The following is a 24,810-nucleotide window of genomic DNA, read 5'->3' as shown; positions in this document are numbered from 1 at the left end:
TTGATGATTTAAGAATGTCAGTTTCTCGTAAAATGTCTTTCACTTCCTCTTGTTGCTAAATGATCATTAGAAACGTGTGTTTTGGAGAGAAAACCTGAGTTTATTTGCACAGTTTGAGATGAAGTTGTCTGTAATCTAAGAAGTTCAGTTCACGTTCGACAGATGTTTCACCACTGAAGCTGTATGTTTTTGGGGGTCTTATGAGCTCTGTGGGGGCTGGTCTCTGTATGCGCATACATAACCATAAATTAATATATAAACTTCATAATCCATGTTACCGTTCTGTGTATTTATACCTGTTGTTCACTGCAGTCTTTAGTTTCAGTCTGTCTGTATGAATGAATCTGATGCTTCGCTCTGTGTCTGTCTCCCCCCGCTGTTCATCTTCTGGCACTGCAGCGCTCTGATGTTTCTTTGTCTTCAGTGTTTTCAGTTGATTTGATCAATTCAGCTGCAAAACATAGACAAACCAGCAGGAAAAAAAGAAAAGAAAAACAACTCTTCTCGCTTTGGAAAGAGTTAATATTAAGAACGCTAGGTCACATTTGCAGGAAGCTTTAGGACATACCTAATGAGTATTTAGATTATTAGATTATCTTCTGAATTGTTTTATTTTTCCACTTTTATTGGCAAACATTACACCATGACAGTGCAGCTCTCCACCAGGTATGCATGAGTAGTACAATGAAAGGGAGACAATATGCAGCTTCTAAAACAGCAGCCTTGTAAAACATCAAGTAAAACGTCATATTTCAAAGGGACAATGCCAACAAAAGAAACCAGCAGCACCAGCAGGACTGCCACCACGCAGCCTCCACCAGCCGGGGAGGAGGCTCGAGGAGTCGGGAGGCAGTGAGGGAATAAAACAGGTTTTTGTGTCTCAGTCTTTTGCCCTCAGGTGAACCTCAGTGTTTTCTGGTCAAACTATAAATGGACTTTGTGGGACCTAATCGATTGTTTTGTCTATGAAATGTCCAAAAATCGAGAGCAACAAACAACATTTTAGAGTAACTTTGAACACCAGCACTGCTGTGAAATGGAGCATGAGCCAATCAGAGAGCAGGATGGGCTGGGCGGAGCAGTTCTGACAGTGTATTAGCCTGTTAGCTACACAGAGGCTAACGGCTGTTTTATATGATGGTGAGAGTTAGCCGCTCGCCTCCAATCACATTTGATTGGATTAATTTATGTAGCTGAGTTGCAATAGTGATGTGGACACAGTGTCCACAGGACACAGTGTCCATGTGTCCATGTTTGCTTACGGTTTGTCCTCAGAGTTTGATCAGTCACCTCTTAGGACCTGAACAGCTGATGTCACGTGAAGGGCTTTCATCTTTATCTCGTCCTCTCTGTGGCGTCCTGGGCTGAGCTCTGGTCCTGGTCGTGGTCCTGGTCCTGGTCGTGGTCGTGGTCGTGGTCGTGGTCGTGGTCGTGGTCCTGGTCCTGGTCCTGGTCCTGGTCCTGGTCGTGGTCGTCTTGGGCGTTTTGCTGCTGAAGACTCGTCTCTCCACCCTCAGCACCTCCTCGTACAGGTGCGCCGGCTTCACGTCCAGCAGGAAGCTGAAGAGCTGCAGCAGCCAGACGAACGTCCGAGGCAGTGTCGCCTCCACCTCCGAGTAATGACTCCTGCAGCTCCTGCAGAGAAGAAGAAGAGATCAGGACACGGAGCGTCTCCACACCTGCAGGATCTCATCGGTTGAGTGATGTTGAGTCACGGATATCACTGATTTAAGTTGATCTGTGTCACTTTTTGACCGAAAATAGTGTTTTTACGCACATTGTGGTTAACGTCATTTTAACAATGTTGATATTTTTACACAAGGGACTCCTGTAACTATCACTTATGACCGACCTACCGGGGGTTGCAGGGTCTGAGTGCTGGGTGCCAGTATGTGGTGTTCGAGGGAGTCAGGACGTTGCGTTTCAGGGTCACAAGTCCATCCAGCTTCTTCTGGTGCAGACTGGGACCGTCTGCCCCATCCTCGTCCCCCCAGCAGAACCTGAAGCTGGACGGATCGACGCTCTCAACACCCGCCGGGCAAGAGGACAGCTTCTCAAAACAGATCTGCACCTGCTCTGCAATTCCTGCACAGACACAAACACAGCAGCTGCTTTGGTTTCTGCACAGGACCGCGTGTTTTAGTCCATTTACTAATGAGCATCTATACTTGCAGCTGGCTGGACGTCTTCCATCGACTGTCACCAAACTTTGAGACAGTTACTGAGTCAACACGCTCACAGTGTCAGATTTTGTTCCAGCTTCTCTGTCTGAAAGAAGTATTACAGTCTACGTCCCCAGAAAGGAGGAGAAGACACTCTGCGAGGTGGAAGGGACAGGTGCACGTGCCCCTTATAAGTGCAGACCTTGCCTTGGAATCATCATGCTTTTAGGTTTTGAGCATGTTTGCATGCACAGCGTCAGATTCTTACTTTTCTTCTTTATCACCACACATTTCTCCTTCTTGCTCAGGTAAAGAGGTTTCTTGGCTTTCCACTGTTTCCTGTGCACAAGAGAAATAGTAAATACAGTAAATTAAAGATAAAAAATCATTTTGAAAGGTGGATTAATGTCAAACTCAATCACTCAGACATAAAACCTTAATAAAATGATGCAAAATGTCCCTTTCAACTATCAAAAAATAGTATGTCAATAGTATAATCATGCCATTATCTGTAGAGACATCCTTTTATTATAAAACTTCACTTTTTAAGGCTCAAAGCTTTAATCCTTTGAAATTTCAGCCAAATTTTCCTGTGAACCAGCTGTTTTCACAAAGAAGGTCGAGACAACCTGAAGACATTCAGGGACAATGAAGTCTGTAAATTGAGGACTTAAGACTCCAAGTCCGTGGACCGCTCAGAGTCTTTAAATGTAAAGAAAGGCAAAGTCCAGCCAGCGATAAACCTGCAGAGACGACCTCAGACTCTGGAGGTCTTCAGGTGTGAAGGCCGGTCGTGTCTCACCTGGCGACGCTGTGGACTGTCCTGTGCTGAGCTCTGGTCAGGGCAGCCTGCAGCAGCCGGTACCACCTCCTCAGGCTGAACATGTTTCCTGTCACAGTAAAAACACCAGTTTTCACCAGTTTCAACATTTTTCCTCCATTTTTTATTTACTTTGAAAAGTGTTTGGAAACATGTTACATACATGAAGTCCTGATGGAAAAACTAACAGTTAATCAGTTCAATTCTGGAGGTTTTGAAGAAAAGATGGTTTTCTGAAGGATTTTCCAGATTCAAGTTCCATCATTGGTAATTGGTCAATAAAGTCTTATCTTATCTTATAAGATGGTGTGGGATCAATAGTCTTATCTTATACGACTGTATTGATCCCACGCTGGGGAAATTAAGTAAATGATTGATGACCCGCTGCGAGCAGGGTTCGAACCTGCGCGGGGAGACCCCATTGGATTTCAAGTCCAACGCCTTAACCACTCGGCCATCGCAGCTCACCACTTCCCTTATCTTATCTTATCTTATCTTAACGCGGCAAATAGATGAAAGACTTATGAAAAAAAAAAGGGGAAATATTTCAATGATCAGCACGGAGGTGAAGAACTCGCCTGTGTCGTCCTGGTCGCTTGTTTGATTGGATAAATCCCTGAAAGACACAAACCAAAGTGGCTCTTTAAGTTTAGCGGAATCCAAATTCCTAAAAAACATGAAAACTTTCTGCAGAAAAGAAATTTAACATCCCTCTTTGAGTGATTCAACATGTTTCATGAGCTCATTCTGTTTACCATTCAGTGTGGTCGTCCAGGCCGAACACCAGCTTCATGGTGACGATGATGAGGGCGGCGGCCTGGACGTCGTGGCAAGGCAGGACGGGACGGGACGAGCGGTCGACCGTGTTGAACGTTTGATCCGCCATCCCGGCGCGCTCCATCAGCCTGCAGACCCAGAGGTGGAGCTCGTCTGGAAAAGAAGAGAGACGAGGAAAACACGCAATCGGTCGTAAGTTTAAAATACAGCGTGCATCAGGAGGACCGTCAGTGTCTGTGGTGTTGTTACCGGGCAGGTTGGCGTCGGTCAGGTAGCGCAGGCTGAGCAGAGCCGGGTGCAGCAGACTCTGGCGGCTGATTGGAGGAAAGGCAGGAAGCTTCAGGAACAGGACCAGATTCTGAGCCTCTGTATGCACCGCCTGGTGGGACGGAACACTCTGCGGAAAAGAAACCAGGCTTCTCTTCAGCGCTGACAGCGTTCTGGTTCCTTTGTGCTGTTTTATTTGACAGACTGTTTGTGTTCTGCAGCACAAACGAAACGTCATTCGTGTCCACTGTGCTGACGAGACAGCAGGAATCTCAGAGACAGATAACACTGGATTTGGATGATCTGACTCTTTAAATGTGACTGACTACAGATTTGACTCAGGAGCTGATGGATTTCTGACCTCGACTCTGAAGATGAGGGCGTCTTTGCCCTCGAGCTTCATCTCATCAGGAAGTTCCTCGAAACTGTTCACATACGGGACGTGACCTTCATTCACCAACCTGAAACCGAACCCATCACGTAAAGGTTCCTACTTTAAACAGTTTTTGAGTTTGTGCAGCAGGAATTCAATTAAAAATGCCTGAAAACATCTTTATTTGTCGTTACCTGAGCAGGTCGCCGAGCGTCAGCGCCTCGCGGCTCCAGAGCAGAGCGAGGTGGATCAGGGCCAAAGTCTTCCTCATGCTCATCAGACCGCGACTCCGTCTCATCCGCCTGGACAGGTAGCTGCTGGCGTCCGCTGAGCCTGAGCACAGCGACCAATCACTGGAGCTCCCTGAGGAGGGAAACGAACATTTCAACTCCTGCTGAACGTTATCAAATCACACAAAGACGGCGGTTTCATTTTCACAAATACAATATAAGTGGAATTTCAAAATAAACATGAAAAATGTACTTTTTTTTTTCAACAAATAACAACAATATGATGTTTGATTTTATAACACAGGAAACAAAACGGCATAAAACCGGCACAGTGTCCACTGATGTTTTCACACCTTTAACCTGTCCAGTGTCTCACCTGCGTTTGATCCGGCAGCGCTGGACGGATTCGTCTCTACATCTGTTTCACTGGCAAACATGACGGTCGACTCGGCTGCGCTGTCCGAGTCCGAGTTCGGATCTCGCTGACAGACAGACAGACAGACAGACAGACAGACAGACAGACAGACAGACAGACAGACAGACAGACAGACAGGATAGATTTGGACGATTACACAGGACTCAAAGTCAGCGCCTCAGGTAACTTTGGTCGAGCTGTGAATGCTCTGACAGAACAATTGAAGCTGATCAACTTTATATTTTTCAATCTGGATGTTCAGAATAGTAAATGTATATATTTGTGCACTTTGCGGACTCACCACTTTAAACTTGGAGCTCCTCACTGGATCGTGGGTGTAGGCCTGTCGACTCTTCTGCAGGTAGAGTCTCCACAGCTGACACAGCACCTCATCCTGGACCAACACACTGAAATCAGTACAGCTTCTCATCAGGCAGCGTCTGCAGGGTTTCCTCCTCTAACTCTGCCGCCAGGTTTAGTAAAAAGCTCTAAAAACAGACCTTAAAGTGTGGACTGACTCCCAGTTTGAGCAGAGCGTTGGCCTGGTTTCTCAGGATAAACTGGAAACCCTCACAGATCATCCACTCGCGACCGTGCTCTGAAACAGATCATCCAAAGCAGCAGGCAAACATTTCATTTAACACGACAGATACAAAATTTAAAAATCACTTTCTGTATATTTCTATATGTTTTAACCCAGTTTAGTTTGTGTTTTAAGACTTCAGACGAGCAATAAAAAACACCCACTGGTCCTCTTGTCTTTGGTTCCTCTGCTGAGGGTGGAGATCCTGGTGGAGCCACGATTGAAGGTGGAGTCCACCACGTCTCTGGTTCTCTGAGGACGTTTGGACACATTCACAGATTACAACATGTTCAAATTCACAAGGATGGACACAAACAAAACTCCATGTAAGCTGGTCCAGAAACACAATGCTGCCACCTGCCGACACAGATCAGTACTGACGGGTTGTGGTTGTCGTTTACCTCGATCACGTTGTGGCAGGATCTGCAGAAGAAACTACCTTCGTCTGAAACTCCCCAATCCACAGCTGAACACTGAGCACAGGGCTCCCTGTACCCGGCCTGAATGAACACACACACACACACACACACACACACACACACACACACACACACACACACACACACACACACACACACACACACACACACACACACACACGAAATCAACCTTGAGTCATTAAGGTAAATGTGTCTGGTGTTTCAAGTCTGCTGCAATGAACACTGTCATGTCAGATATGGAGGAGAGAAGAAAAGTAATAGTACTATATTCTTATTACTGCTCTGTTAAAACATCCCCAAATGCACATTAAGACAAACAAACTCATCTTTTTGTCATAATTTTAAATGCAACAGGCAAATAACTGTCCTTTAACTGTCAATTATGAATACGAACACATCACATCAAGACTTCAGAAAAAAGATGAAAATGGAAATTGAGAATAACGATAAAAAATGTGATGAAAAGCCTTTCTCGACTTTAGAGTAGTTTCGCCACTTAAACTGCTGGCTGAGGGACAATTTAACACTATTAAAACTGACCTTCAATATTGAGCTGGGGTCCACAAAACTTAGGTTAGAGAGATGGTCATTAGTCCAAATACGTTTTTAGCTTGTTGTAGTAGAAAAAATATGCTGATTGTTAAATTGGCTCGTACAAATTCAGAAAAAAAAAGTGTGAAATGTTAGTTGAAATGTGTCTTGTGTGCCAATTTCGACTATTTTTTAAATGGAGTTTGGTCTGGACCGACGAGCTAACTTCAAGTTATTAGCGCCACGTAGGTCACGTGATCTTTGCTATCATCTTTAATAATATTAACGGAAACATGCAGAACAAATTACCGTGTGCTCCTCGTCCATTTTCACTTAAAACAAACGTTTAATCTCAGATGTCCAAGTTTAACTTCACACCGTCCACGGCTCCACATGTAGGTTTGTTTGGGATCACTTCTTCGATCATTTCCGGTGTTTTGAACGCACCCTCGCTCTCTGCTGTCACCCACAGTCCAAATTATGAACTACAACGTATTCCACTGCACTGACAGCAGAAGTCAAATGTTTTGTTTTTCTGTAATTAACTGAATAATTGGAAAAATTATTTTACATTTTTTCTCCCAAAGCCATGATTTCTAAAATATTTTTACAGCATAGATATTTGTTTGTGAATTTAGTTATTTTTCTGACGTAAAAAAATATCATGTTATCATTTTTATACATAATATCAGTTTAGCTTTTTAAAATAGAGTTTATTATTCGTGTTAGTACTCTGCGCTATTATTGTACAGTGTACATTTTCTTAATATATGTCTCAATAGTTCTAGATGACTATTTATGACTTCTTAATTATTTATATTTTTTCTATCTATTCATCTATGAGGTGTCAAAACAGCAGACAACAGCAAACACATTTCCTGTTGTCTGCTCACAGCTATGAAGACAGGAAACGTGTCACCTCTGCAGTTTAACACAACAGGCAAAAAATGAAAATACTCATACCTGTGGTGGAAGAAGTACTCAGACTTTCCACTTAAGTAAATTTAAGTGAATGTAATAATACCATAGTGTAGAAAGTACGTGTGTGTGCATGTATATATAGAGGTACTCTAGCACACACATACACACAGCTGGGTTGCGAATATAAGGTCTAAACTGAATTGATAATATCATAAATTAAGTGCCGTTGATTATATTCTGTGGAATTATGTACTATTAAAAGTATAAAGTACCACATCGTGGAATTACCCATTAAAAAAACTATTCAGAACTATACTGAAAGTAACTGTGGCCTATTTGGATACGTAGGTGAATCAGAAAAGCCACTTTTACATTGAAATCCTTCATCTCATACAATGTATATCAAATATAATTCATTCATCATAGGGTGTCAATGTTGTGTCTCAGTTCATTGCACATTAATATTCTGAAGGACAGCTGACAGTTTTCTTCTGGTATATGTTCACCATCAGTGTTTTACAGTTTTTCCGGTTGTATATCTCTTGTAGTAAAAGCGGATTTGGATGAGATCAGATGTTATAAATAGACCTGCCAGATGTCTCTCAGTTATTCTCTTACATAAGATGGACGACAGACGTGTTTTACTTTCAGTTCGTTTACTTTAATGTTTGTTGAGAGACTTTAACTCGCTTAACACACAACGCTGCAAAAAGTCCCGTCAAAAATCGGATTTTTATGTTTTTGTTCAGGAGCCTTTTGGATTCCAGCGTGTTTGTCAGGCTCGCGACAGTAGGAGCATAACACGACGACAGATTTTCAAAATAAAAACTTTAGATTTCTGAAACTAACTGGAAGTTTTATTTTAGAACAACAGCAACATAATACTAATAAAAAATATGGCGTATAAAACACTAAAATACTGCTGTATTCTTAGATCTAACATATTTGAACCACCCTATCCCCTAACGTAGTGAAGGTTTACAGTTTTAGGTGACTTTTCCACGAGTTTAACCTTGTTTTCTTTCTTCTTCAAAAAACGATTATTTTCGCACATTTCTAAAAGTTCATTTTTGTAGAATATAGGTATTTCTTTACTGCTGTTATGTTTGCTAAATCTGGCGCTTTTATTATGAAGACATTAAGATGTTCTTCCGCCCTGCCTATTGCGATTCTAGCTAGCTTGACTCGGCAGCTGTGCGTCTTCCTGGTTTTGCGGACTGTATGCGAACCTCTGCTTGTTTCTAAACCACAACAAAGACTTCAACTGGACGAGATTCACCCAACTTTCTCCAGAAATGTGTTTCTAAGCTTAAGTTTTTATCTAAAGTGTTGTTAAAGTCTTAAATCCGATGCGTCGAGACTTCAAACTGAAACAGGCATCGACGACCTTTTTCCATTCAGTCCATCCTGTGGATTAAATACCCATCAGTCAAATCAAACATGAGACAAGGAGTCACATTTTTAACTGTTTTTATCGTTTTAACGGAGGCTGCCATTTCTCCGCCTGCAGATACAGAGGATGAACCCTACAGTAAGTATTTGAAACACGTTTTTAAATCATATTAGTCTGCATAAATGTCTGGGCTGATGTTAGCTGAAGCAACCAGCCGGACTTCAGTTAACAGTTAAAGTTTATGTAGAAGGTATGGAAGGCCAAACGCGCCAAAATTAAACACTATAACCAAATGAAAAGTTAAGATAGAAATAAAAAAATATCCCTAGTGGTTCACAGTTTGTAGAGAATATGTCAAATATCTGAGTCTGAGCAAGTATAAATGTTATAGTAAGCAATAAATTTGCGATAATCGCTTGATATTCATTCATACTTATGTAACAGCCTCAGTCTCAGAGGTCTCTTAAGACTACAGTCTAAATAAAATTTGGTCAAAATCTCATTATTATGACTTAGTAGATAGTCTATTAAGTCAAAATAATGAGACTTTGAATCAAAATATTGATTTCAAAGTCAGAAAATTGAGATAGGAAGTCCGATTCTTATATTCCAAGGCTTAATATCTTATACGGTAGTTATTACTCACAATATATATTTACTACTTATTTACAATCGCATATCTCATACAGTGTAAAAAATGGAGGAAGTCACACTAAGGAGATACTGTTATCTCATGTCATACTATCTCAAATTTATGTGAAAGTGAGTCATAATTATGAAGGACTTAGATACTGACCACTAATACTAAAATTATTACTTCCCATCTCATATTTCATTCTAAGTGAAGGTTTTATGAGATCATTCAAACTCATGAAGTAAAACTGAGCAGTTTAAAATTATGAGCAAAGACAATATGAGATACTAAATCAAAATGTCTTCTTTTCTTATAATTCTGACTTAATCTAAGTCAGTCAATGTTTAAGTCAAGACTTTTAAAAGTTTGAAGAGCTACAATTTTGACTTACTATCTCATGTCTTACTTACTACTGTAAGAAGACAGTAAAGCAAGAGTATGTAATCAGAATGAATTACAAATTTATTAGTATGGGATGTCAATTTATTTAAATTCAGCTTCATGACTTCAGGCCTGCCGGATGTGAACTATTCCTGACAGCCAATCACAGCATGACTTAATGTGATTGACTGACGCAGTGTTCCTCTCTGAAGGCATGAACATTGACACTCTGTTCCCTCTGCAGCGTCTCTCAGGTCCATGCTGGATGACTTTGACGTGCTGCCTTTCTCCAGCCTGCAGACTCACTCTGTTCGCCGCCGTGATGTCCAAACTCAAACACACGTGGAGAAACTTCTCAGCTTTGACGCCCTTCAGAGGTCAGAGTCCACTTTCATACAGTTTTCATACAGTTTGGTGACTCAGGAGAACTCCAGAAGGCATCAGTGTGTGTTTGTGTCTGCAGGCAGTTCAGACTGTACCTGAGGACCAATGACGAGTTGTTCACGGAGGACTTCAGCGCAGTGATTGTGGACGAGGATGGACGAGAGCGAAGCTACTCGGTCAACAGACACAACTACTTCACTGGACACGTCATCGGTAACGCAGATCAGCGTGAAGACGTTTTAAAAAAGATGGCAAGAAAAATACTTAATTTCTTTTGTTTTTTCTACTTCAGGGGAGGAAAACTCTCGCGTTCAGGCTCATATAGACGACCACGAGTTCTCAGCTCACATCCTGACTAATGAGGCAGAGTACAACGTCGAGGTAAACACAGACAAAGGGAGACTTTTCATTAGAGCAACACATTGACAATGCTAACATGCTGATGTTAAGCAGGTATAATGTTTACTACATTCGCCTTGTTATTGAGTGTTAGCATGCTAACAGTTGCCAATTAGCATTGAACACAAAGTCCAGCCAAGTCTGATGGAAATTACATGAGTGTTGCAGGAATTTGGGAAACCATCATCAAAGGACCTGATGATGGCGCTAGATGAAAAGTCACAGGATCAATAAAGTTAATTCTTGCTTAGACTAGTTATTATTACAATTCATCTGACAGTTGTTGAGATATCTTCAGTTACAGACGTTAGCATCCACAGAAACGTAGCTCGTATCTTCTGCTCGAAGTCTTCTTCTCTCCACTGTGTTCAGCCTCTCTGGAGGTTTACGTCGGCGCCCCCTGATGGTCGTCTGCTGATCTACCGCTCAGAGGACATCAGGAACCTCAGCCGACTGCACCAGCCCTCAGTCTGTGGCTACGTGACCTCTGACCCCAACCACCTCCTCCCTGACAGTGTTAAAACGGCCATGTGGGAGGAGCAAGAGGAGGAAGGTCAGTAGATGTGAACTCTGAAAAGAGGCCTTGTTGAGTCCTTGAGTTGTAGTGATCAGTACTGGTTGGTGCTCACCTGGTGACAAATGCAGCGCATTTTCCTTTGTACTGACTGTGTTTCTGCGTCTTTACATGGTCAGAGTCTGTGGTGAGAGGGAAGCGTCAGGTACACGATCACCTGAAGAACACCTGTCCTCTGCTGCTGGTGGCCGACCATCGCTTCTTTAAACACATGGGCCGAGAGGAGGAGAGCACCACCCTCAACTACCTGGTCAGCTCACAGTCCGCACTTATAATTTCACCTCCGTCACCTCCACGTTCACCACCCTGACTGTGACTTTTCAGATCGAGCTGATCGATCGCGTGGACGACATCTACAGAAACACGTCGTGGGACGATGAGTTCATAGGTTATGGCGTTCAGATCCAGCAGGTGAGGAGCATGATGGGACAGGAAGCTGAAACACAGACGTATTTAGACTATGTGGACACTGAAGTGCTGCCATACCTGCATGTGATCTGTGTGTCTCCCATCAGATCATCATAGAGAAGAGTCCCACCCCTGTCGTCCCAGGAAAAAGTCACTTCAACATGAAAGGAAGCCCAGTGGAGGGTCGAGACGTCTGGGACGTCAAAAAGCTGCTGGAGGTAACACATGACAGACGGGCGATTTTTAGAAGAGTTAGGAAGCAGCAGGTAGTTGTCGAGTGATCGATTGTGTCTTATAAACCCTGAAAGACTCCTCTGAGGTCTCTGTTTTGTGTCCCTGCAGCAGTTCAGTGTCGACATCGCAGAGAAAGCCTCCAACGTCTGCCTCGCTCACCTGTTCACCTATCAGGACTTCGATGAAGGCACTCTGGGTCTGGCCTACGTCGCCCCGTCCAAACCGGACATCCCCGGAGGTCTCTGCTCTAAAGGTAAAGTCCCACTGACTCCTCACAGTCCTTGACTTTCTTCAAACATCAGGAAACAGCTTAAAAGAATAATTCTGGTGTTTTTGTCCTCAAGCTTGTCCTCCATCTTCAAACCAACAAAGAGCAATCTACCTCAACACAGGCCTGACCAGCACTAAGAATTATGGGAAAACCATCCTGACGAAGGTGAGGGGGTCTTCTCAAACTGCTCCTCCTGCAGGGATGCACTAATGATATGTCCACATGGATAATAAACTGTCATGTCCACATTCAGTCAAAGTGTGGACACAAAAAGTCTGATGTGTCAGTGGACATCTGCACTCAGTCATGTCAAAGACAAATCAAATGTCAGGTGCTCCCCCTGTGTTTATTGTCAGTTACTGCAACAATGACAGTCAGGAAGTTCACTGGAAGGCTGTACTGAGTCTTTCCATTAGCCGTTAGCTAATGCTAAATGGCTTAAACCATAACCGTACTCTGCCGTACTTGTGACATTTGAATGGACGTGTATCGTGGACGGAGTGAGGTCACTCTTCCCTCAGCTCTTCTCAGAGATAATGATCAGTTTGGTGTCGTCTCAACAGGAAGCGGACCTGGTGACGACTCACGAGCTCGGTCACAACTTCGGAGCTGAACACGACCCCGACAACATCCCGTACTGCGCCCCCCGGGAGGACCAGGGAGGGAAATACGTCATGTACCCGATCGCTGTGAGCGGAGACCACGTCAACAACAAGGTGAAGGCGCTTTTCTCATTCAGAGGTTTTTACAGGTCGAGTCCAATTGTCAACAGAATGATGAATTAAGTGCCTCCTGTGTGTCCAGCTGTTCTCTAACTGCAGCAAGCGCTCCATCGTGAAGCGTCTGAGGTCGAAGGCTCCGTCCTGCTTCAAGCAGAGGAACATCAATGTGTGCGGTAACTCTCGGGTGGAGCAGGGTGAGGAGTGTGACCCGGGACTGCTGCACATCAACTCAGACCGCTGCTGCACCACCGACTGCAGGCTGAGAGCTGGAGCTCAGTGCAGGTTAGAGACGCCGCAGATGGTTTTTAAATTCATCTCGTGAACTCTTCTGGGGTCCAAAGCCCCATGTTGGGAACCGTACCTGGGGTCATATTCAGGCTGTAGCAGCAGGATTTGGTCCGTCCTCCTCTGGACTCAAACAGTCTCTCTCTGTGTGCAGTGACAGGAACAGTGCATGCTGTAAAAACTGCATGTTCGAGTCTGAAGGTGAAGTCTGCCAGGAGCCCATCGACGCCACCTGTAAAGGACACTCATACTGCACAGGTCAGCGCAAAGGTCAAAGGTTTGTCATTATTACACGTCGTCTAGAGGCTCGGAGGGACGACAGACTGACCCGCTGTGATGGTGTTGACAGGAAACAGCAGCGAGTGTCCTCCTCCAGAAAACGCTCCCAATAAAACCGTGTGTCTGGACAGCGGAGAGTGTGTGAACGGGGAGTGTGTTCCTTTCTGTCAGGCCGTCTTAAAGCTGCAGCCCTGCGCCTGCAACGGTAAGATGCTTTAAATTCTCTGAAACTACGACTCTTTGTTTGTTTCAGACACAACTCACACACACACACACACATGCAGCCGCACACTTAGAAACAGTCACTTGTTTATACAGACTGAATGTCAAGTGATGCGCGTCAGGTGAATCACATGAACACAGTTTTCCTTTAGAAACATTCTTCAGTTGTGTGAACATTTCTTATTCAGTGTATTATAGACAACACTGAAGCACTGAGCTGCTGCACACACAAGCACAGACCACACAACAACAAATATTTACCCCAAACAATAACTGTTAATACAGCTGACTTAGTGTCCCGTCCTTTGGCTCTCGCTCAAGAGATAAAACGCCACCTTTCAGGCAGAAGTTTGCAGAAAAACATCGTAAAACCAAACTTATTTAATGAATGAAAACCAATTTTTTTTCTTGGACTGATCCAAACTGTTGATTTACATTCATGTGGACAGCAGAGAAGAAATAGATTTGACATTAATTCAACAGCAGCTGTTGAACCGAACAAATGAACTCTATCAGAATCAGATGGGGGAAGTAAAGAGAACAGAGGAACATGGACTGTGTGTCTTTCGTCTTTGTAGAGACCAACTCGTCGTGTAAAGTCTGCTGTCGGAGCAGCAGCGGCGTCTGCGCCCCCTACCAGAACAAAACAGGCAGCTTCCTGTTCCTGCGTAAAGGCAAACCCTGCACGGTGGGCTTCTGCGACGGAGCGGTACGTTTCATCCACGCTTTGTTTCTGCCGCTCTCAGACGTAAAGCTGAACGCTCGGTGTTTGGACGCGTGTTGTCTCCGCAGGGGAAGTGTATGAAGCAGGTCCAGGACGTGATCGAGCGTCTGTGGGACTTCATCGATAAACTGGACATCAACACGTTTGGGAAGTTCCTGGCTGATAACATCGTGGGTTCAGTGGTGGCGTTCTCTCTGCTGTTCTGGGTCCCCTTCAGCATCCTGGTCCACTGTGTGGTGGGTCTCTGTGTTATTATTGCTCACGTGCCAGTCAGCAGAGGTTCTGCTTTGAGTGTGATTTTTCTTCATCTCTTTGTACTTTCAGGACAAGAAGCTGGATCAACAATATGAGCAGACCACCAAGTCTCTGTTCTTCCCCAGTGTGAGTACATAATTCTACTACAAACGACATTATAATCAGGAAATGAATCAGCAGAAAGTTTGAAGTCTCTCAGATTCCTGACATAAAAACCAGCAGTCTGCTTTTTTAGTTGTGGATCATACTGACTGTGACTGCTATTTTTCCCAGAATGCCGAGCTCCTGAGCAGCCTGGAGTCCGCCTCTGTTCGGATCTTCAAACCTCCAACCTTCCCCACCACCTCCAACCCCGCTGGGCTGCGTTTCCAGCCGTCCGGCCCCCAGCAGACAAGCACCCCTCCGGTCTCCGTCTCTGGCGCCGGCCCCGATCCCGATCCGGCCCCCGGTCCCGATCCCGATCCGGCCCCCGGTCCGGGTCACCCCCCTCTGGACAGCCCCCGCATGGCCACCATCCAGGAGGACCCCAGCATCGACTCGCACCTGGACGAGGAGGCCCTGGAGGAGGCGTTCGGGCGGCCGGCGGGGGCGACTCAGCGCTCCTTCGAGGACCTGACGGGGAAAAGCGTGACGAGTCGCAGCGAGAAGGCGATGCTGTTCAGACTGCAGAGACAACATCAGATCGACACCAAGGAGACGCAGTGCTGAGAGGACACGCCTGTCCACACCCGTCCACACCTGCAGACTCCAGGCAGGTGGAGCTACTGCTCAGATTTCAGGTTGTTGAGAACAGATCAGAGGTCAGTTATCTGCTCACTGTGACCGATGTGACGACAGATAATCTTACATATGCAAAAATGATATATATATTTTTTGATTGACGACTTTATTTTTTCTAACACGGACCCAACATTTTGAGAGCCTTGACCCTCCGTAGAATAAAGAATACGTTCAGTTATTTTTCTAATATGTAGATTCATTAATACCAGCTGTTTTACGTCAAGCTGACTCGATGCTCTGACCCTGAACTCGGCTTAACTTTGGGAAAATCCACAGAAACTGAAAGCACAGCTGATTTAGATCAACGCTGCTGTAAATGACACGTTTGCATTTGTAACACTCAGTCAAACAGCTCATCACACAGATGAGCGACAGTCGGTACCAAAAAGTCAATGTCAGAACATAATGAACAGCACAGAAATGCCAAAGATTGAGCTTGTTCATGTTAATAGTTAATGTCACGAATCAGACGACGGATCATTATCTGAGTTTTTAAAATCTCAACAATCTGGAGGGAGTTTGGTTTGAAAAGCACAAACCGTCATTCCTCACATCTTCTGCTCGTGAAAAGATTACAATACTTTGGGAGGACATGAAGCACGTTGGGAGATCATCTTGGTCGATTACAGGAGTAAGTAATTATTTACTTTTTGGCTTTAAAAAGGTCGTTATTAAAAACTGGTATGTAACTGCACACCTGAGCTGAGCAGTGGATGGACTTAAAGAGGAGGATATTTACCTACCTTCCAAGTCTTCCTCACTCCTCAGACAGTTTCCATTTTAAGACTCAGCATCAATCATTTGAATTCAAAGGGTCTAACTGGGAATTGACCCCCAAACCCTGACAGTGTTTGTGCCTTGCTCAAAACCTAGTGAGTTACTCAAGACTCTGTATGTAAAATACACATTTGTGCTGCAAAAAAATATTCATATCTCGCCTGGTGGTATATTACTCTGGTATATTTCTCCTGAACCCGGTTTGTGTATAAAATGTGTGTTTAAAGCGTCGTCTATGGAAGTCCATTTCTGCCATGTCCAGTCATTTAATTATATTACATTATTATTACAAAACTAATCAGCAACAGGTTTGTTAACTGACTAATCATTTAAGTCATTTTTCCAGCAAAAATAAATACATTTTTAAAAAGCCAAACATTTGATGGTTCCAGATTTTCACGTGAGAATTCGTTGGTTTTCTTGGTTTTACATTGAAGTGAATTCAGTATTTTTGGGTTTTTGATGAGACATTTGATGAGGTAACCTTCGGCTTTAGGATATTACAATGGGCTTTTTTTTTCTTTTTTTTTTTGGTGTATATATACCAAATTCTACTTAAGTTAAACAAAAGAAGTATTTTCAGCAAAATTTGCTCTAACTATGAAAAGTACTGCAAAACAGCCCATTGCAGTAGAATTTCACAGCTGGTCATATTTTGTATGAAAAATCATAATTGTTCAGTAATTACGGTAAAAAAGTACAATTTTTTTCCCCCTGAAATGTATTAGGGTAGATATATAAAGTAACATTTAATGGAAATACTCAAGCAAATATAAGAAAACTGCACTTGAGTATATGCACTTAGTTATTTTCCATCACTGGCTGCGAGGAGTCTTAACATTTAATCCGTTTGTTTCTTTTTCTGGCTGATTTGGGCTTCCATATTTTTCTGAGTATGTTTGTAGTAAAATGATTTACTGTTTTCAGACAAGTGTTGACTTGTTTATTTTTGTTATGATGAATACCACTCTACCGCTTCGGTATAAACGCCAGTCAAATGTTTAAATCTGACACAAAAGGGGCTTTCAACCAAACCTCAGTGAGTTAACTGAGGTTTTTACAGCCGTTTTTGTTGATTCAAATCCGCTTGTTTCACTGGGAGAACACTTTGGTACCACTGTTTTTATTAAGCGTCAGTTTATTTTTGCATCTGAAAGCCAAACTGTTGTCAAAACCTTTTTATTTTTTAATAACAGTCAGAATTGTATGTGCCTTCTTCTTCCTCTGTGGTATTCAAATGCACTACAGTCAGTATTTTTTATATCGTGTATTAAAGATATGTGTTGAGTGTGTGCACTTCTGTGTACTGATGTTTATGTGTGTGTGTGTTATATGCAGATGTGCCATATTCTGTCTTGTTGAGTGTTAATCAGTTTCAGGTCTCAGTTCAATGTGTTTGTTTCATGTTTTTCATGTCGCCGTGTTTACCTGTCAGTCAGTCTGCTGTTTCAAAGTGAGGTGTTTTACTGACTGTATCCATGAGATCAAGCTCTGTTTGTGAACGCTGATGAGAAATAAATCTATTGTTGAATAATTGGTAAGAACGTCCTGTGAGAGGTTTCATCTGGTGTCGTCAGAGTGGAACTAAAGAAAGATAACGAGTTTTCATCATGAAGAGAGATCTGCTGACTGAGCTCAGTCACTCTAATGATTTCAGATTTAAAGTTTTTATGAATAATAAAACTTTGATGCTTAACTGGCAGATAATGAAAATAATCACAAGTTAGTGTTGATCTTTGTCTAAAATCTGAATTTGTTTTCAAACATCACAGCTGAGGGAAGACGTCGAGCCTCAGATCAGATTAATCTCAGACAGAACAGACTCCTCTAAAACTTTCACGAGACAAATGTTTATTTTTCTCATGATGGACTAAGTTTTGCCGCGGCGCTCGTCTTACATATAAATCAGTACAAAAAACAATCAGCTGAGGATCGTTGGTCCGTCTCCCGAAAAGTGATTCCTTTGGAATCAGGTTTGAAACAAAGAGTTTATCTTTGTTAAGGAACGCAAACAGAAGGATCTTTCATGTCTGAACTGTCCACATCACTGATGACAAGCGCCCTGCTGGTGACATCACAGGTGGGGCTGAGGGCGTCGTAGAGCCGATGGACGGCGACCTCCACCATCTCCCTCAGAGACTCGTCCTCTGGACACGTCACCGACTGGGGGACAGCAGAGGTCAGAGGTCAGCACACAGGTGAAGCATGTATGTTTGGTTTGTAGTTACACCAACAGACAAATTAAGAGACAGAAGACACAAACAGGAAGCATCACTCAGCTCAGATGTTGTACTTACTCTGGTTTCTGGGTCGATTGACGCAGTGACTCCGTCCACGGTCACACTTAAGTTTTTTCCGTCTTTAAAGTTAACGCAGTCATCTCCAAACATGTCGCTACAACACACACAGCAGACAACATTAAAGGTTAAAGGGTCTGCTGTTTGTTTGTTTCTGTCTCACACTGAGAACTCAGCACCTCCTCATCTCCTCATACTGTACAATCACCAGTTTGACAAGCTCTTATTTTGAAATCTGTACACTTCCCTGTTAAGCTTTCATTGCTTTGCCATCACTTCTTCAATAAATATCCTGTATGTAAGCAAAAGCATGTTAATGATAGCAGAAATGGCGGCCCAGGCGTGTGAACTGCACTTACTGCAGCATGAGCCCCAGTCTCTCGACGAACACCTCCGCGTCGAACGTTTCTTTCTTCCCTTCAAAAACTGAAACAAACATCAAACGTTAAAGAGTTGTTTCTAGTTTTCAGGCTTTCAAAAGTCTCATATTTTGTTTACTGACATTTCTGCGCGTTGGGGTTGGACTGGACCTCCAGGACCACCGTAGTGACAACATCAGCGTACATGTCGTTGAGCGGGTTGGCAATCCACTGCAGGCGGACAAATAAATCTCATTTCAGCTTAAGCCTGATGTTTATACCTGCTTAACATAAGCATGTTAGCACTGTCCCTGTTAGCATTGTGTTAGCACGGCTGCACACTCTCACTCTTGTTACTACAGATATCACAGTGACAAAGATCCTTTCAGACACTCTGACCTCCAGCAGCACCATGCCGGCCTCATGAACCAGAGTGATGCTCTTAAAGATCCTGATGGTGATCTTGGACGCTCCCTCCACCTGCTCCACATCTCCTGAAAACACACAAGCACACAGCAGATTACACACTACAAACAGGCAGGAGATGAACTTTATTTATAAAGGTCTGATTCACAGGAGACACTTTCACATCCTGTAAGGTTTAAAACCGAGAGTCTTTGGGCTACTCATGTTTTTTTACACCTCCAAAATAACTGGTAGCTTTAATATGTGAAGTAAAAAGTACAAAATTTTCCACTGTATATTTAAATATCAAATCTACTCCAATGTATTAAAGGAATAAAGAAACAATATAAATACTCAGGTAAAGTCCACTTCTTTAAATTGCTCTTAAGTACTTGAGTAAATAGTTGCCATATTAATGTATGTATGTATATTACTTGAAATTGAAACAGGAAGTAAACACAGGAAGAGAGAAACTAAACATGAAAACAGGAACAATCTTTTATCTGATCATTTTGGAGTTTAGGTCCTACTGGTTATGAGAAGGTTTCTTACAGTTGAAAATGTTCTTCCACAACACAGAGACTTAGAATAAACAGTGAGGTGTGTGTGTGTGTGTGTGTGTGTGTGTGTGTGTGTGTGTGTGTGTGTGTGGGGTGTCCAGGTGAGGTGCGGCATCATGAGCCGCTGACCCACCTGCGAGGTTGCGCAGCTGGCTGACCAGCAGAGAGATGGGTCCTGTGTACGGGATGGCCTGAGACTGTGTCACTGTGCCCATAGACAGATCTGTGTAGTCTGAACAAAGAGAGCGAGAAAACACAAAACCATGAGGAAAACCACAGCACCTGAACACAACACACTGGGATGTGTTCAGGGACGCAGCAAAACAAGCAAGAACACACTTCCACACTGGTTAAATATGATCAGTTCATCGGTTCATTAAAGTCCTAATAATGCTCTTCTGTTTCTGCTGATTTAGCATTTATATGCTTACTGAAAGTAACAGTTTATGTAAAACACGGTCACTCACTCACACACACACGCACGCACGCACGCACGCACGCACGCACGCACGCACGCACGCACGCACGCACGCACGCACACAGTTACTCACTGGAGAGGTCGGAGGGCGTCACGATGTGATAGCTGAAGTTTCGCTTGATGAGGATCCCAGAGACCCTCTGACCCTGAACACACTTCCTGTCAGTCAGCGAGCCCATGACCTGCAGCAGAGCATGCTGGGAGTTAATGCCACCCCACAGCCGAGAGACAGCAGAGCGATAAAACTGATCTGACAGTTTCGGTATTTTGTAGCTTCAGACCTACCTTTGCCAGTTTCTCTCCTCTGAAGTTGAGGGTGACGGCCTCCGTGTTTCTCGGGTTGTGGACTTCGATGTCCACCTCGTCATTGTCTTCGTACTCGCGGATCAGAGCTGCTTTCAGGCGGGCCATCTCGTTCTGCTCGCCGTGGACCAGAATCTGGAGACACAAAAACAAACATCAGTGTTCATGTCAAGAAAAAGGTAAAAGGAAATGTCAAATTAGTTTAGAAGCTGTGTCTCCATTACAGAGTCTGTCCATCAGAGAGTGTGTCTGGGTCATGTGATTACCACGTGAGGAGGTTTGAGCGCTCTGATGAACTCGCTGGTCTGCTGGTAGTCAGTGTGGGCAGAGAAGGAGATGTAGTCCACAGACATCTTCAGGGCGAGCTTCTGACCGGACATGGTGGTGATCTCATCAGGCTCCGTCATGATGTGCTGCCACACAAACACGTCTGGTTACACCTGTCGCTTCATTCGCCACCTACCGGAGTGTTTGAGAGGTCTGAACCTTTCCTGAACCCACCTTGGCGAGCGTCCCCTCCACACAGTATCCGGCGATGATGACGCCGTTCCTCTTGTCGGTGCACCAGCTCTCAAACAGCTCTCTGGACAGACCGCTCTGCATCATACCGGGAGACGCCATCACCACGCTGGGGCCGATGTCGTCAAAGTGGTCCATGCTCTGAAAGGCACGGCGAAGTGAAAAACAACGCACATAATACTGACTTCCGAGTGACAGGACGGCCTATGGAGCACGCTCACTGACCTTGAGGTTGCTGATGTGCTTGAAGACGAAGGGGTTGTTGATGCTGATGGCCTTGCGGATCTTGTCGTTCATGGCGTTGATGTAGGTCTGGTAGACGGCCATGCACTTCCTGGCCAGAGACGAGGCGTAGTAGATGGGGATGTCGTGGAGCTCCGGGTGGTTCTGCCAGTACTCATCTTATTTACACAAACACACACAGAGGACACTCAGTCAGGGGCACAAAGTCACTCGACTACTGTATGCAAGTACAAACCAAGCTACTTGCAACTCCAACCTGATTGGTCTAATCCGCAATTTAAGTGAAAACACCTGTGAGGGTCAGTAACAATGGATCAGATGTTTTGTATGTAAAATCAAAGTAATTACAGCTGTTAAATACATGTAGTAAAAAGTACATTTCCCTCTGAGATGGAGTAGAAGTATAAAGTACCATAAAGGAAAATACTCAAGCACAAGTACCTCAAAATTGTACTTTAGTACTTGAGTAAACGCAATTAGCTGAACAGGAAGTAGCTTGATGATGAGCAGCACATCCAAATCACTAATGTAGTTTGAATTTGACTTTGAGAGCAATGTTTATCTTCTACCAACAAGTAGTTTAAAACCCTACAGAGACATCTGAGCCAATCAAAGGACAGCTGGGATCAGACCACTCTCTCCAGGACGACCACAGACTCTGACTGAAAGCTCTCACCCGGCTGACTGAAACAGCTCATTTAGACACTGTGGAGCTTAAACACTTCAGGAGACAGTCTTGTCTTGGGCTTTGACTTGGGACAGTACACCAGACCAGAGCGCAGACTGAGAAAGGCCCACAGCGTCAGGTCATCTCACCCAGGATGAGCAGCAGCTCCTGGGCTCGACCCAGAGCGAAGACGGGGATCAGGCAGCGGCCCTCCCTGTTCACGATGTCGTGGACGGTGTTACAGAAACGAGCCTCCCTCTCCTCACGCTTCTCGTGGATGTGAGTCCCGTAGGTGGATTCCTGACAGACACACAGACAGACATGTCCCGTCAGTTCCATCATGGTGTCTCAATAAAGTTTACATTTAAGTGACTCTCAGCAGCCGCACTCACAGTGATGAGGATGTCTGGTTTGACGCTGGGGATCTCTGCTGCCATCAGATGTCTGTCCTCCTGACGAGAGAAGTCCCCTGTGTACAACAACTACACACACAGACACACACATACACACACACAAACCAGAAATTTGACTAAATGTCAACTGTCTCTGACAGCAGCGTGAAATACTCTGAAGGTGTAAAATGAAATATAAGGGAGTAGGAAGAAAACCAGAACAGCAGGTCTAGCTGAGGAACTAGCTGAGGAGAACTCCAGAGAGACAGAGGTGTAAGACGAACAGGGTGGAGACGAGGTGCAGACCTTTACTCCAGCGATCTCGATCATGAACATGGCAGCTCCGAGGACGTGACCGGCGTGGTAGCACCAGAACTTGATGCCAGCCACTTCCTTCACCTCGTGGAAGTTGATGGTCTCGATCTTCTCCATGCTCTCCTCCAGGTCTGTCTCAGTGTACAACATGTCGTCTGCTGAGATGTTACTGCAGCAAACACAACAGATCTGCATTACTACATGTCATACACACTGAAATACTACAGTTCATACACGTATATGATACAGCATCACAGCAGCTTTACTACACATCATCTGCACAGGAAAACACAGAACATAATAGACCAAACACAGGCCTGGTAGGTCACCCTGTGCTGAAGTGAGAGTTATCAACCCACAGACACAGTAAATAATCTCAATAATCGTAAACTCTTATCACTCTAGTCTATATATCTTACCTGACTTTGACGTAGTCGGACAGCAGCCAGCGGTAGATGGCCTTGGTGGCGTGAGTCATGAAGGTGCGTCCTTTAAAACTGGTCTTCTGCAGGAACCAGGGCAGAGCACCACAGTGATCCAGGTGGAAGCTGAGGGAGAGCGGAGGACAAAACGTCAGGCACCGAGGAGCAACCCAGCTGGCTAGAGGGGAAACCTGAGCGTTTGCTCTCTGGTTGCTGTGATGATAGATTCAATTTTCTGAACTCACTGGCTGATGAGCAGAAGGTCGATTTCCGCCGGATCGATCAGGTCGATGTACGGTAGAGCGTCCATTCCCTCCAGACCAGGATGGATCCCACAGTCCAACTAAACCACAACACACACACATTTTTACATTTTTACCACCTGAGGTGACTCTGCAGACGGACAGATTTTGAACTGATGTGACAAACCATACCATAATCTTTCGCCCCTTGAACTCCAGGATGATGCATGATCGTCCCACCTCCTGTCCTGCTCCTCTGTACGCAAACACACAGCGACACCATCACTTTCATGTCTAACTAACATCCAGATGTTTGAAGTTTTAGTCTTGAAGCTAAAACTCTTCTCCAAATAACATGAACTGACTAAACTCATCCATCCAACTCATCAAAACAAACAGGATGAGCCCAGATTTCTGCCCGAGAAAAACCGCAAAAAACGTAAACCGAACTCTGTTTAAAAGACATTCTTAAATTACTTTGCAGATTAGCAAGGCAAAGCAAAACATGGCGTATATGAGTTACTAAATTTCACTAATCCATGAAGTTAATATATTTGGTCTATGCGGAAATGAAGAGTAGCCTTTAAGGATCAGTCAAAACTCTCAAAAGGCAAATCTTAATAATGTTTTTGCCTTAGTTCGTCTACAAAACATGTACTAAAAAAAGACTATTTATGAATGGAGCTTGGTCTGAGAGCAGCAAACATCGAGGCTAGCTGGTAAAAGAAGAGAAAAGGTGTATTTAAACTCACAGCGGGCGGATGAGCAGTTGGTCACTTTCCTCCGCAGGAACCGTCACGTCAGATTTACGTTTAGCGGCCATGTTCACTTTGATAAAACTAACAAGTCTGTTGTTAGTTCAAATTTATTCATCACTACTTTAGCTGCTACGCGCGTTTGCAAAGTTTGGCTAACGCGTCACTTCCGGTTCCGTCTAAACTCTCTGTCCGTGTAGTACAGCAGGCTATAACTTTGGTTCCAGCTTTAGAAGTATGTTTATATTTCCTGACCTGCGATTTTGTAATTGTTTTTGTTTTTTATTAGTTTTATTTTATTGTTTGTGTTTGTTTTTCGTTAAGCACTTTGTCATAATTGATTTTGATACATCTCATCACTACATAAATAAATCTGTGTTAAAGTGACTTCTACTATCCAAATGTCCGCGTAATTTTTCAGCACAAACGGATCTTCGGATCAATATGATTAAATCAACAAAATCGGAAAAGTTCACTTTTGGGAAAAAGTGTGTGTATTTTAATTTTTTGTCAAACAGAAAAAAACAGACACAACAAAAACAAAACTCTTTATGAAAGTTTTATTTTTCCACATCTGGTATGTTGTACCTCTTTTACTTGCGTTTTTCACTT

General features: G+C 43.8%; 3 protein-coding genes and 1 non-coding gene across 4 annotated transcripts; 1 reads left to right on the top strand and 3 right to left on the bottom strand.

The window, feature by feature from the left end:
• Positions 1-617: 617 nt before the first annotated feature.
• On the bottom strand, positions 618-7,028 carry taf1b (TATA box binding protein (Tbp)-associated factor, RNA polymerase I, B). Its single transcript, XM_070987439.1, has 15 exons — positions 6,908-7,028; positions 6,029-6,127; positions 5,792-5,879; positions 5,545-5,642; positions 5,346-5,438; positions 5,006-5,111; positions 4,594-4,762; positions 4,388-4,487; positions 4,009-4,156; positions 3,738-3,912; positions 3,561-3,598; positions 2,965-3,052; positions 2,431-2,501; positions 1,857-2,085; positions 618-1,635 (listed from the first exon to the last, which is right to left on the bottom strand). Exons 1-15 carry the CDS (start codon positions 6,923-6,925, stop codon positions 1,287-1,289), a joined length of 1,869 nt encoding a protein of 622 aa, XP_070843540.1. The 5' UTR covers positions 6,926-7,028; the 3' UTR covers positions 618-1,286.
• On the bottom strand, positions 3,365-3,446 carry trnas-uga (transfer RNA serine (anticodon UGA)). The gene has a single exon. It is a non-coding gene; the product is annotated as a tRNA-Ser (tRNA).
• Positions 7,029-8,730: 1,702 nt separating the features above from the next.
• Positions 8,731-15,572, top strand: adam17b (ADAM metallopeptidase domain 17b). The gene is made up of 18 exons (XM_070987353.1): positions 8,731-9,050; positions 10,172-10,304; positions 10,391-10,524; positions 10,604-10,692; positions 11,083-11,263; positions 11,404-11,534; positions 11,609-11,695; positions 11,800-11,910; positions 12,035-12,179; positions 12,271-12,362; positions 12,761-12,913; positions 13,002-13,201; positions 13,359-13,462; positions 13,554-13,688; positions 14,284-14,414; positions 14,498-14,665; positions 14,754-14,810; positions 14,958-15,572. Exons 1-18 carry the CDS (start codon positions 8,960-8,962, stop codon positions 15,390-15,392), a joined length of 2,577 nt encoding a protein of 858 aa, XP_070843454.1. The 5' UTR covers positions 8,731-8,959; the 3' UTR covers positions 15,393-15,572.
• Positions 15,573-17,975: 2,403 nt separating this feature from the next.
• Positions 17,976-24,375, bottom strand: LOC139347976 (cleavage and polyadenylation specificity factor subunit 3-like). The gene is made up of 18 exons (XM_070987885.1): positions 24,196-24,375; positions 23,636-23,699; positions 23,447-23,544; positions 23,199-23,327; positions 22,771-22,948; positions 22,465-22,554; positions 22,222-22,372; positions 21,388-21,563; positions 21,145-21,303; positions 20,910-21,056; positions 20,626-20,778; positions 20,414-20,522; positions 19,996-20,094; positions 19,297-19,391; positions 19,041-19,128; positions 18,898-18,964; positions 18,539-18,635; positions 17,976-18,404 (listed from the first exon to the last, which is right to left on the bottom strand). The coding sequence occupies exons 1-18, from the start codon at positions 24,264-24,266 to the stop codon at positions 18,240-18,242; spliced, it is 2,136 nt and encodes a 711-aa protein (XP_070843986.1). The 5' UTR covers positions 24,267-24,375; the 3' UTR covers positions 17,976-18,239.
• Between the last annotated feature and the right edge of the window lie 435 nt (positions 24,376-24,810).

Source organism: Chaetodon trifascialis, chromosome 19, assembly GCF_039877785.1.
Source record: "Chaetodon trifascialis isolate fChaTrf1 chromosome 19, fChaTrf1.hap1, whole genome shotgun sequence".
NCBI lineage: Eukaryota > Metazoa > Chordata > Actinopteri > Chaetodontiformes > Chaetodontidae > Chaetodon > Chaetodon trifascialis.
The sequence above is the reverse complement of the archived record's forward strand: the minus strand, read 5'-3'. Positions and strand labels throughout refer to the sequence as shown.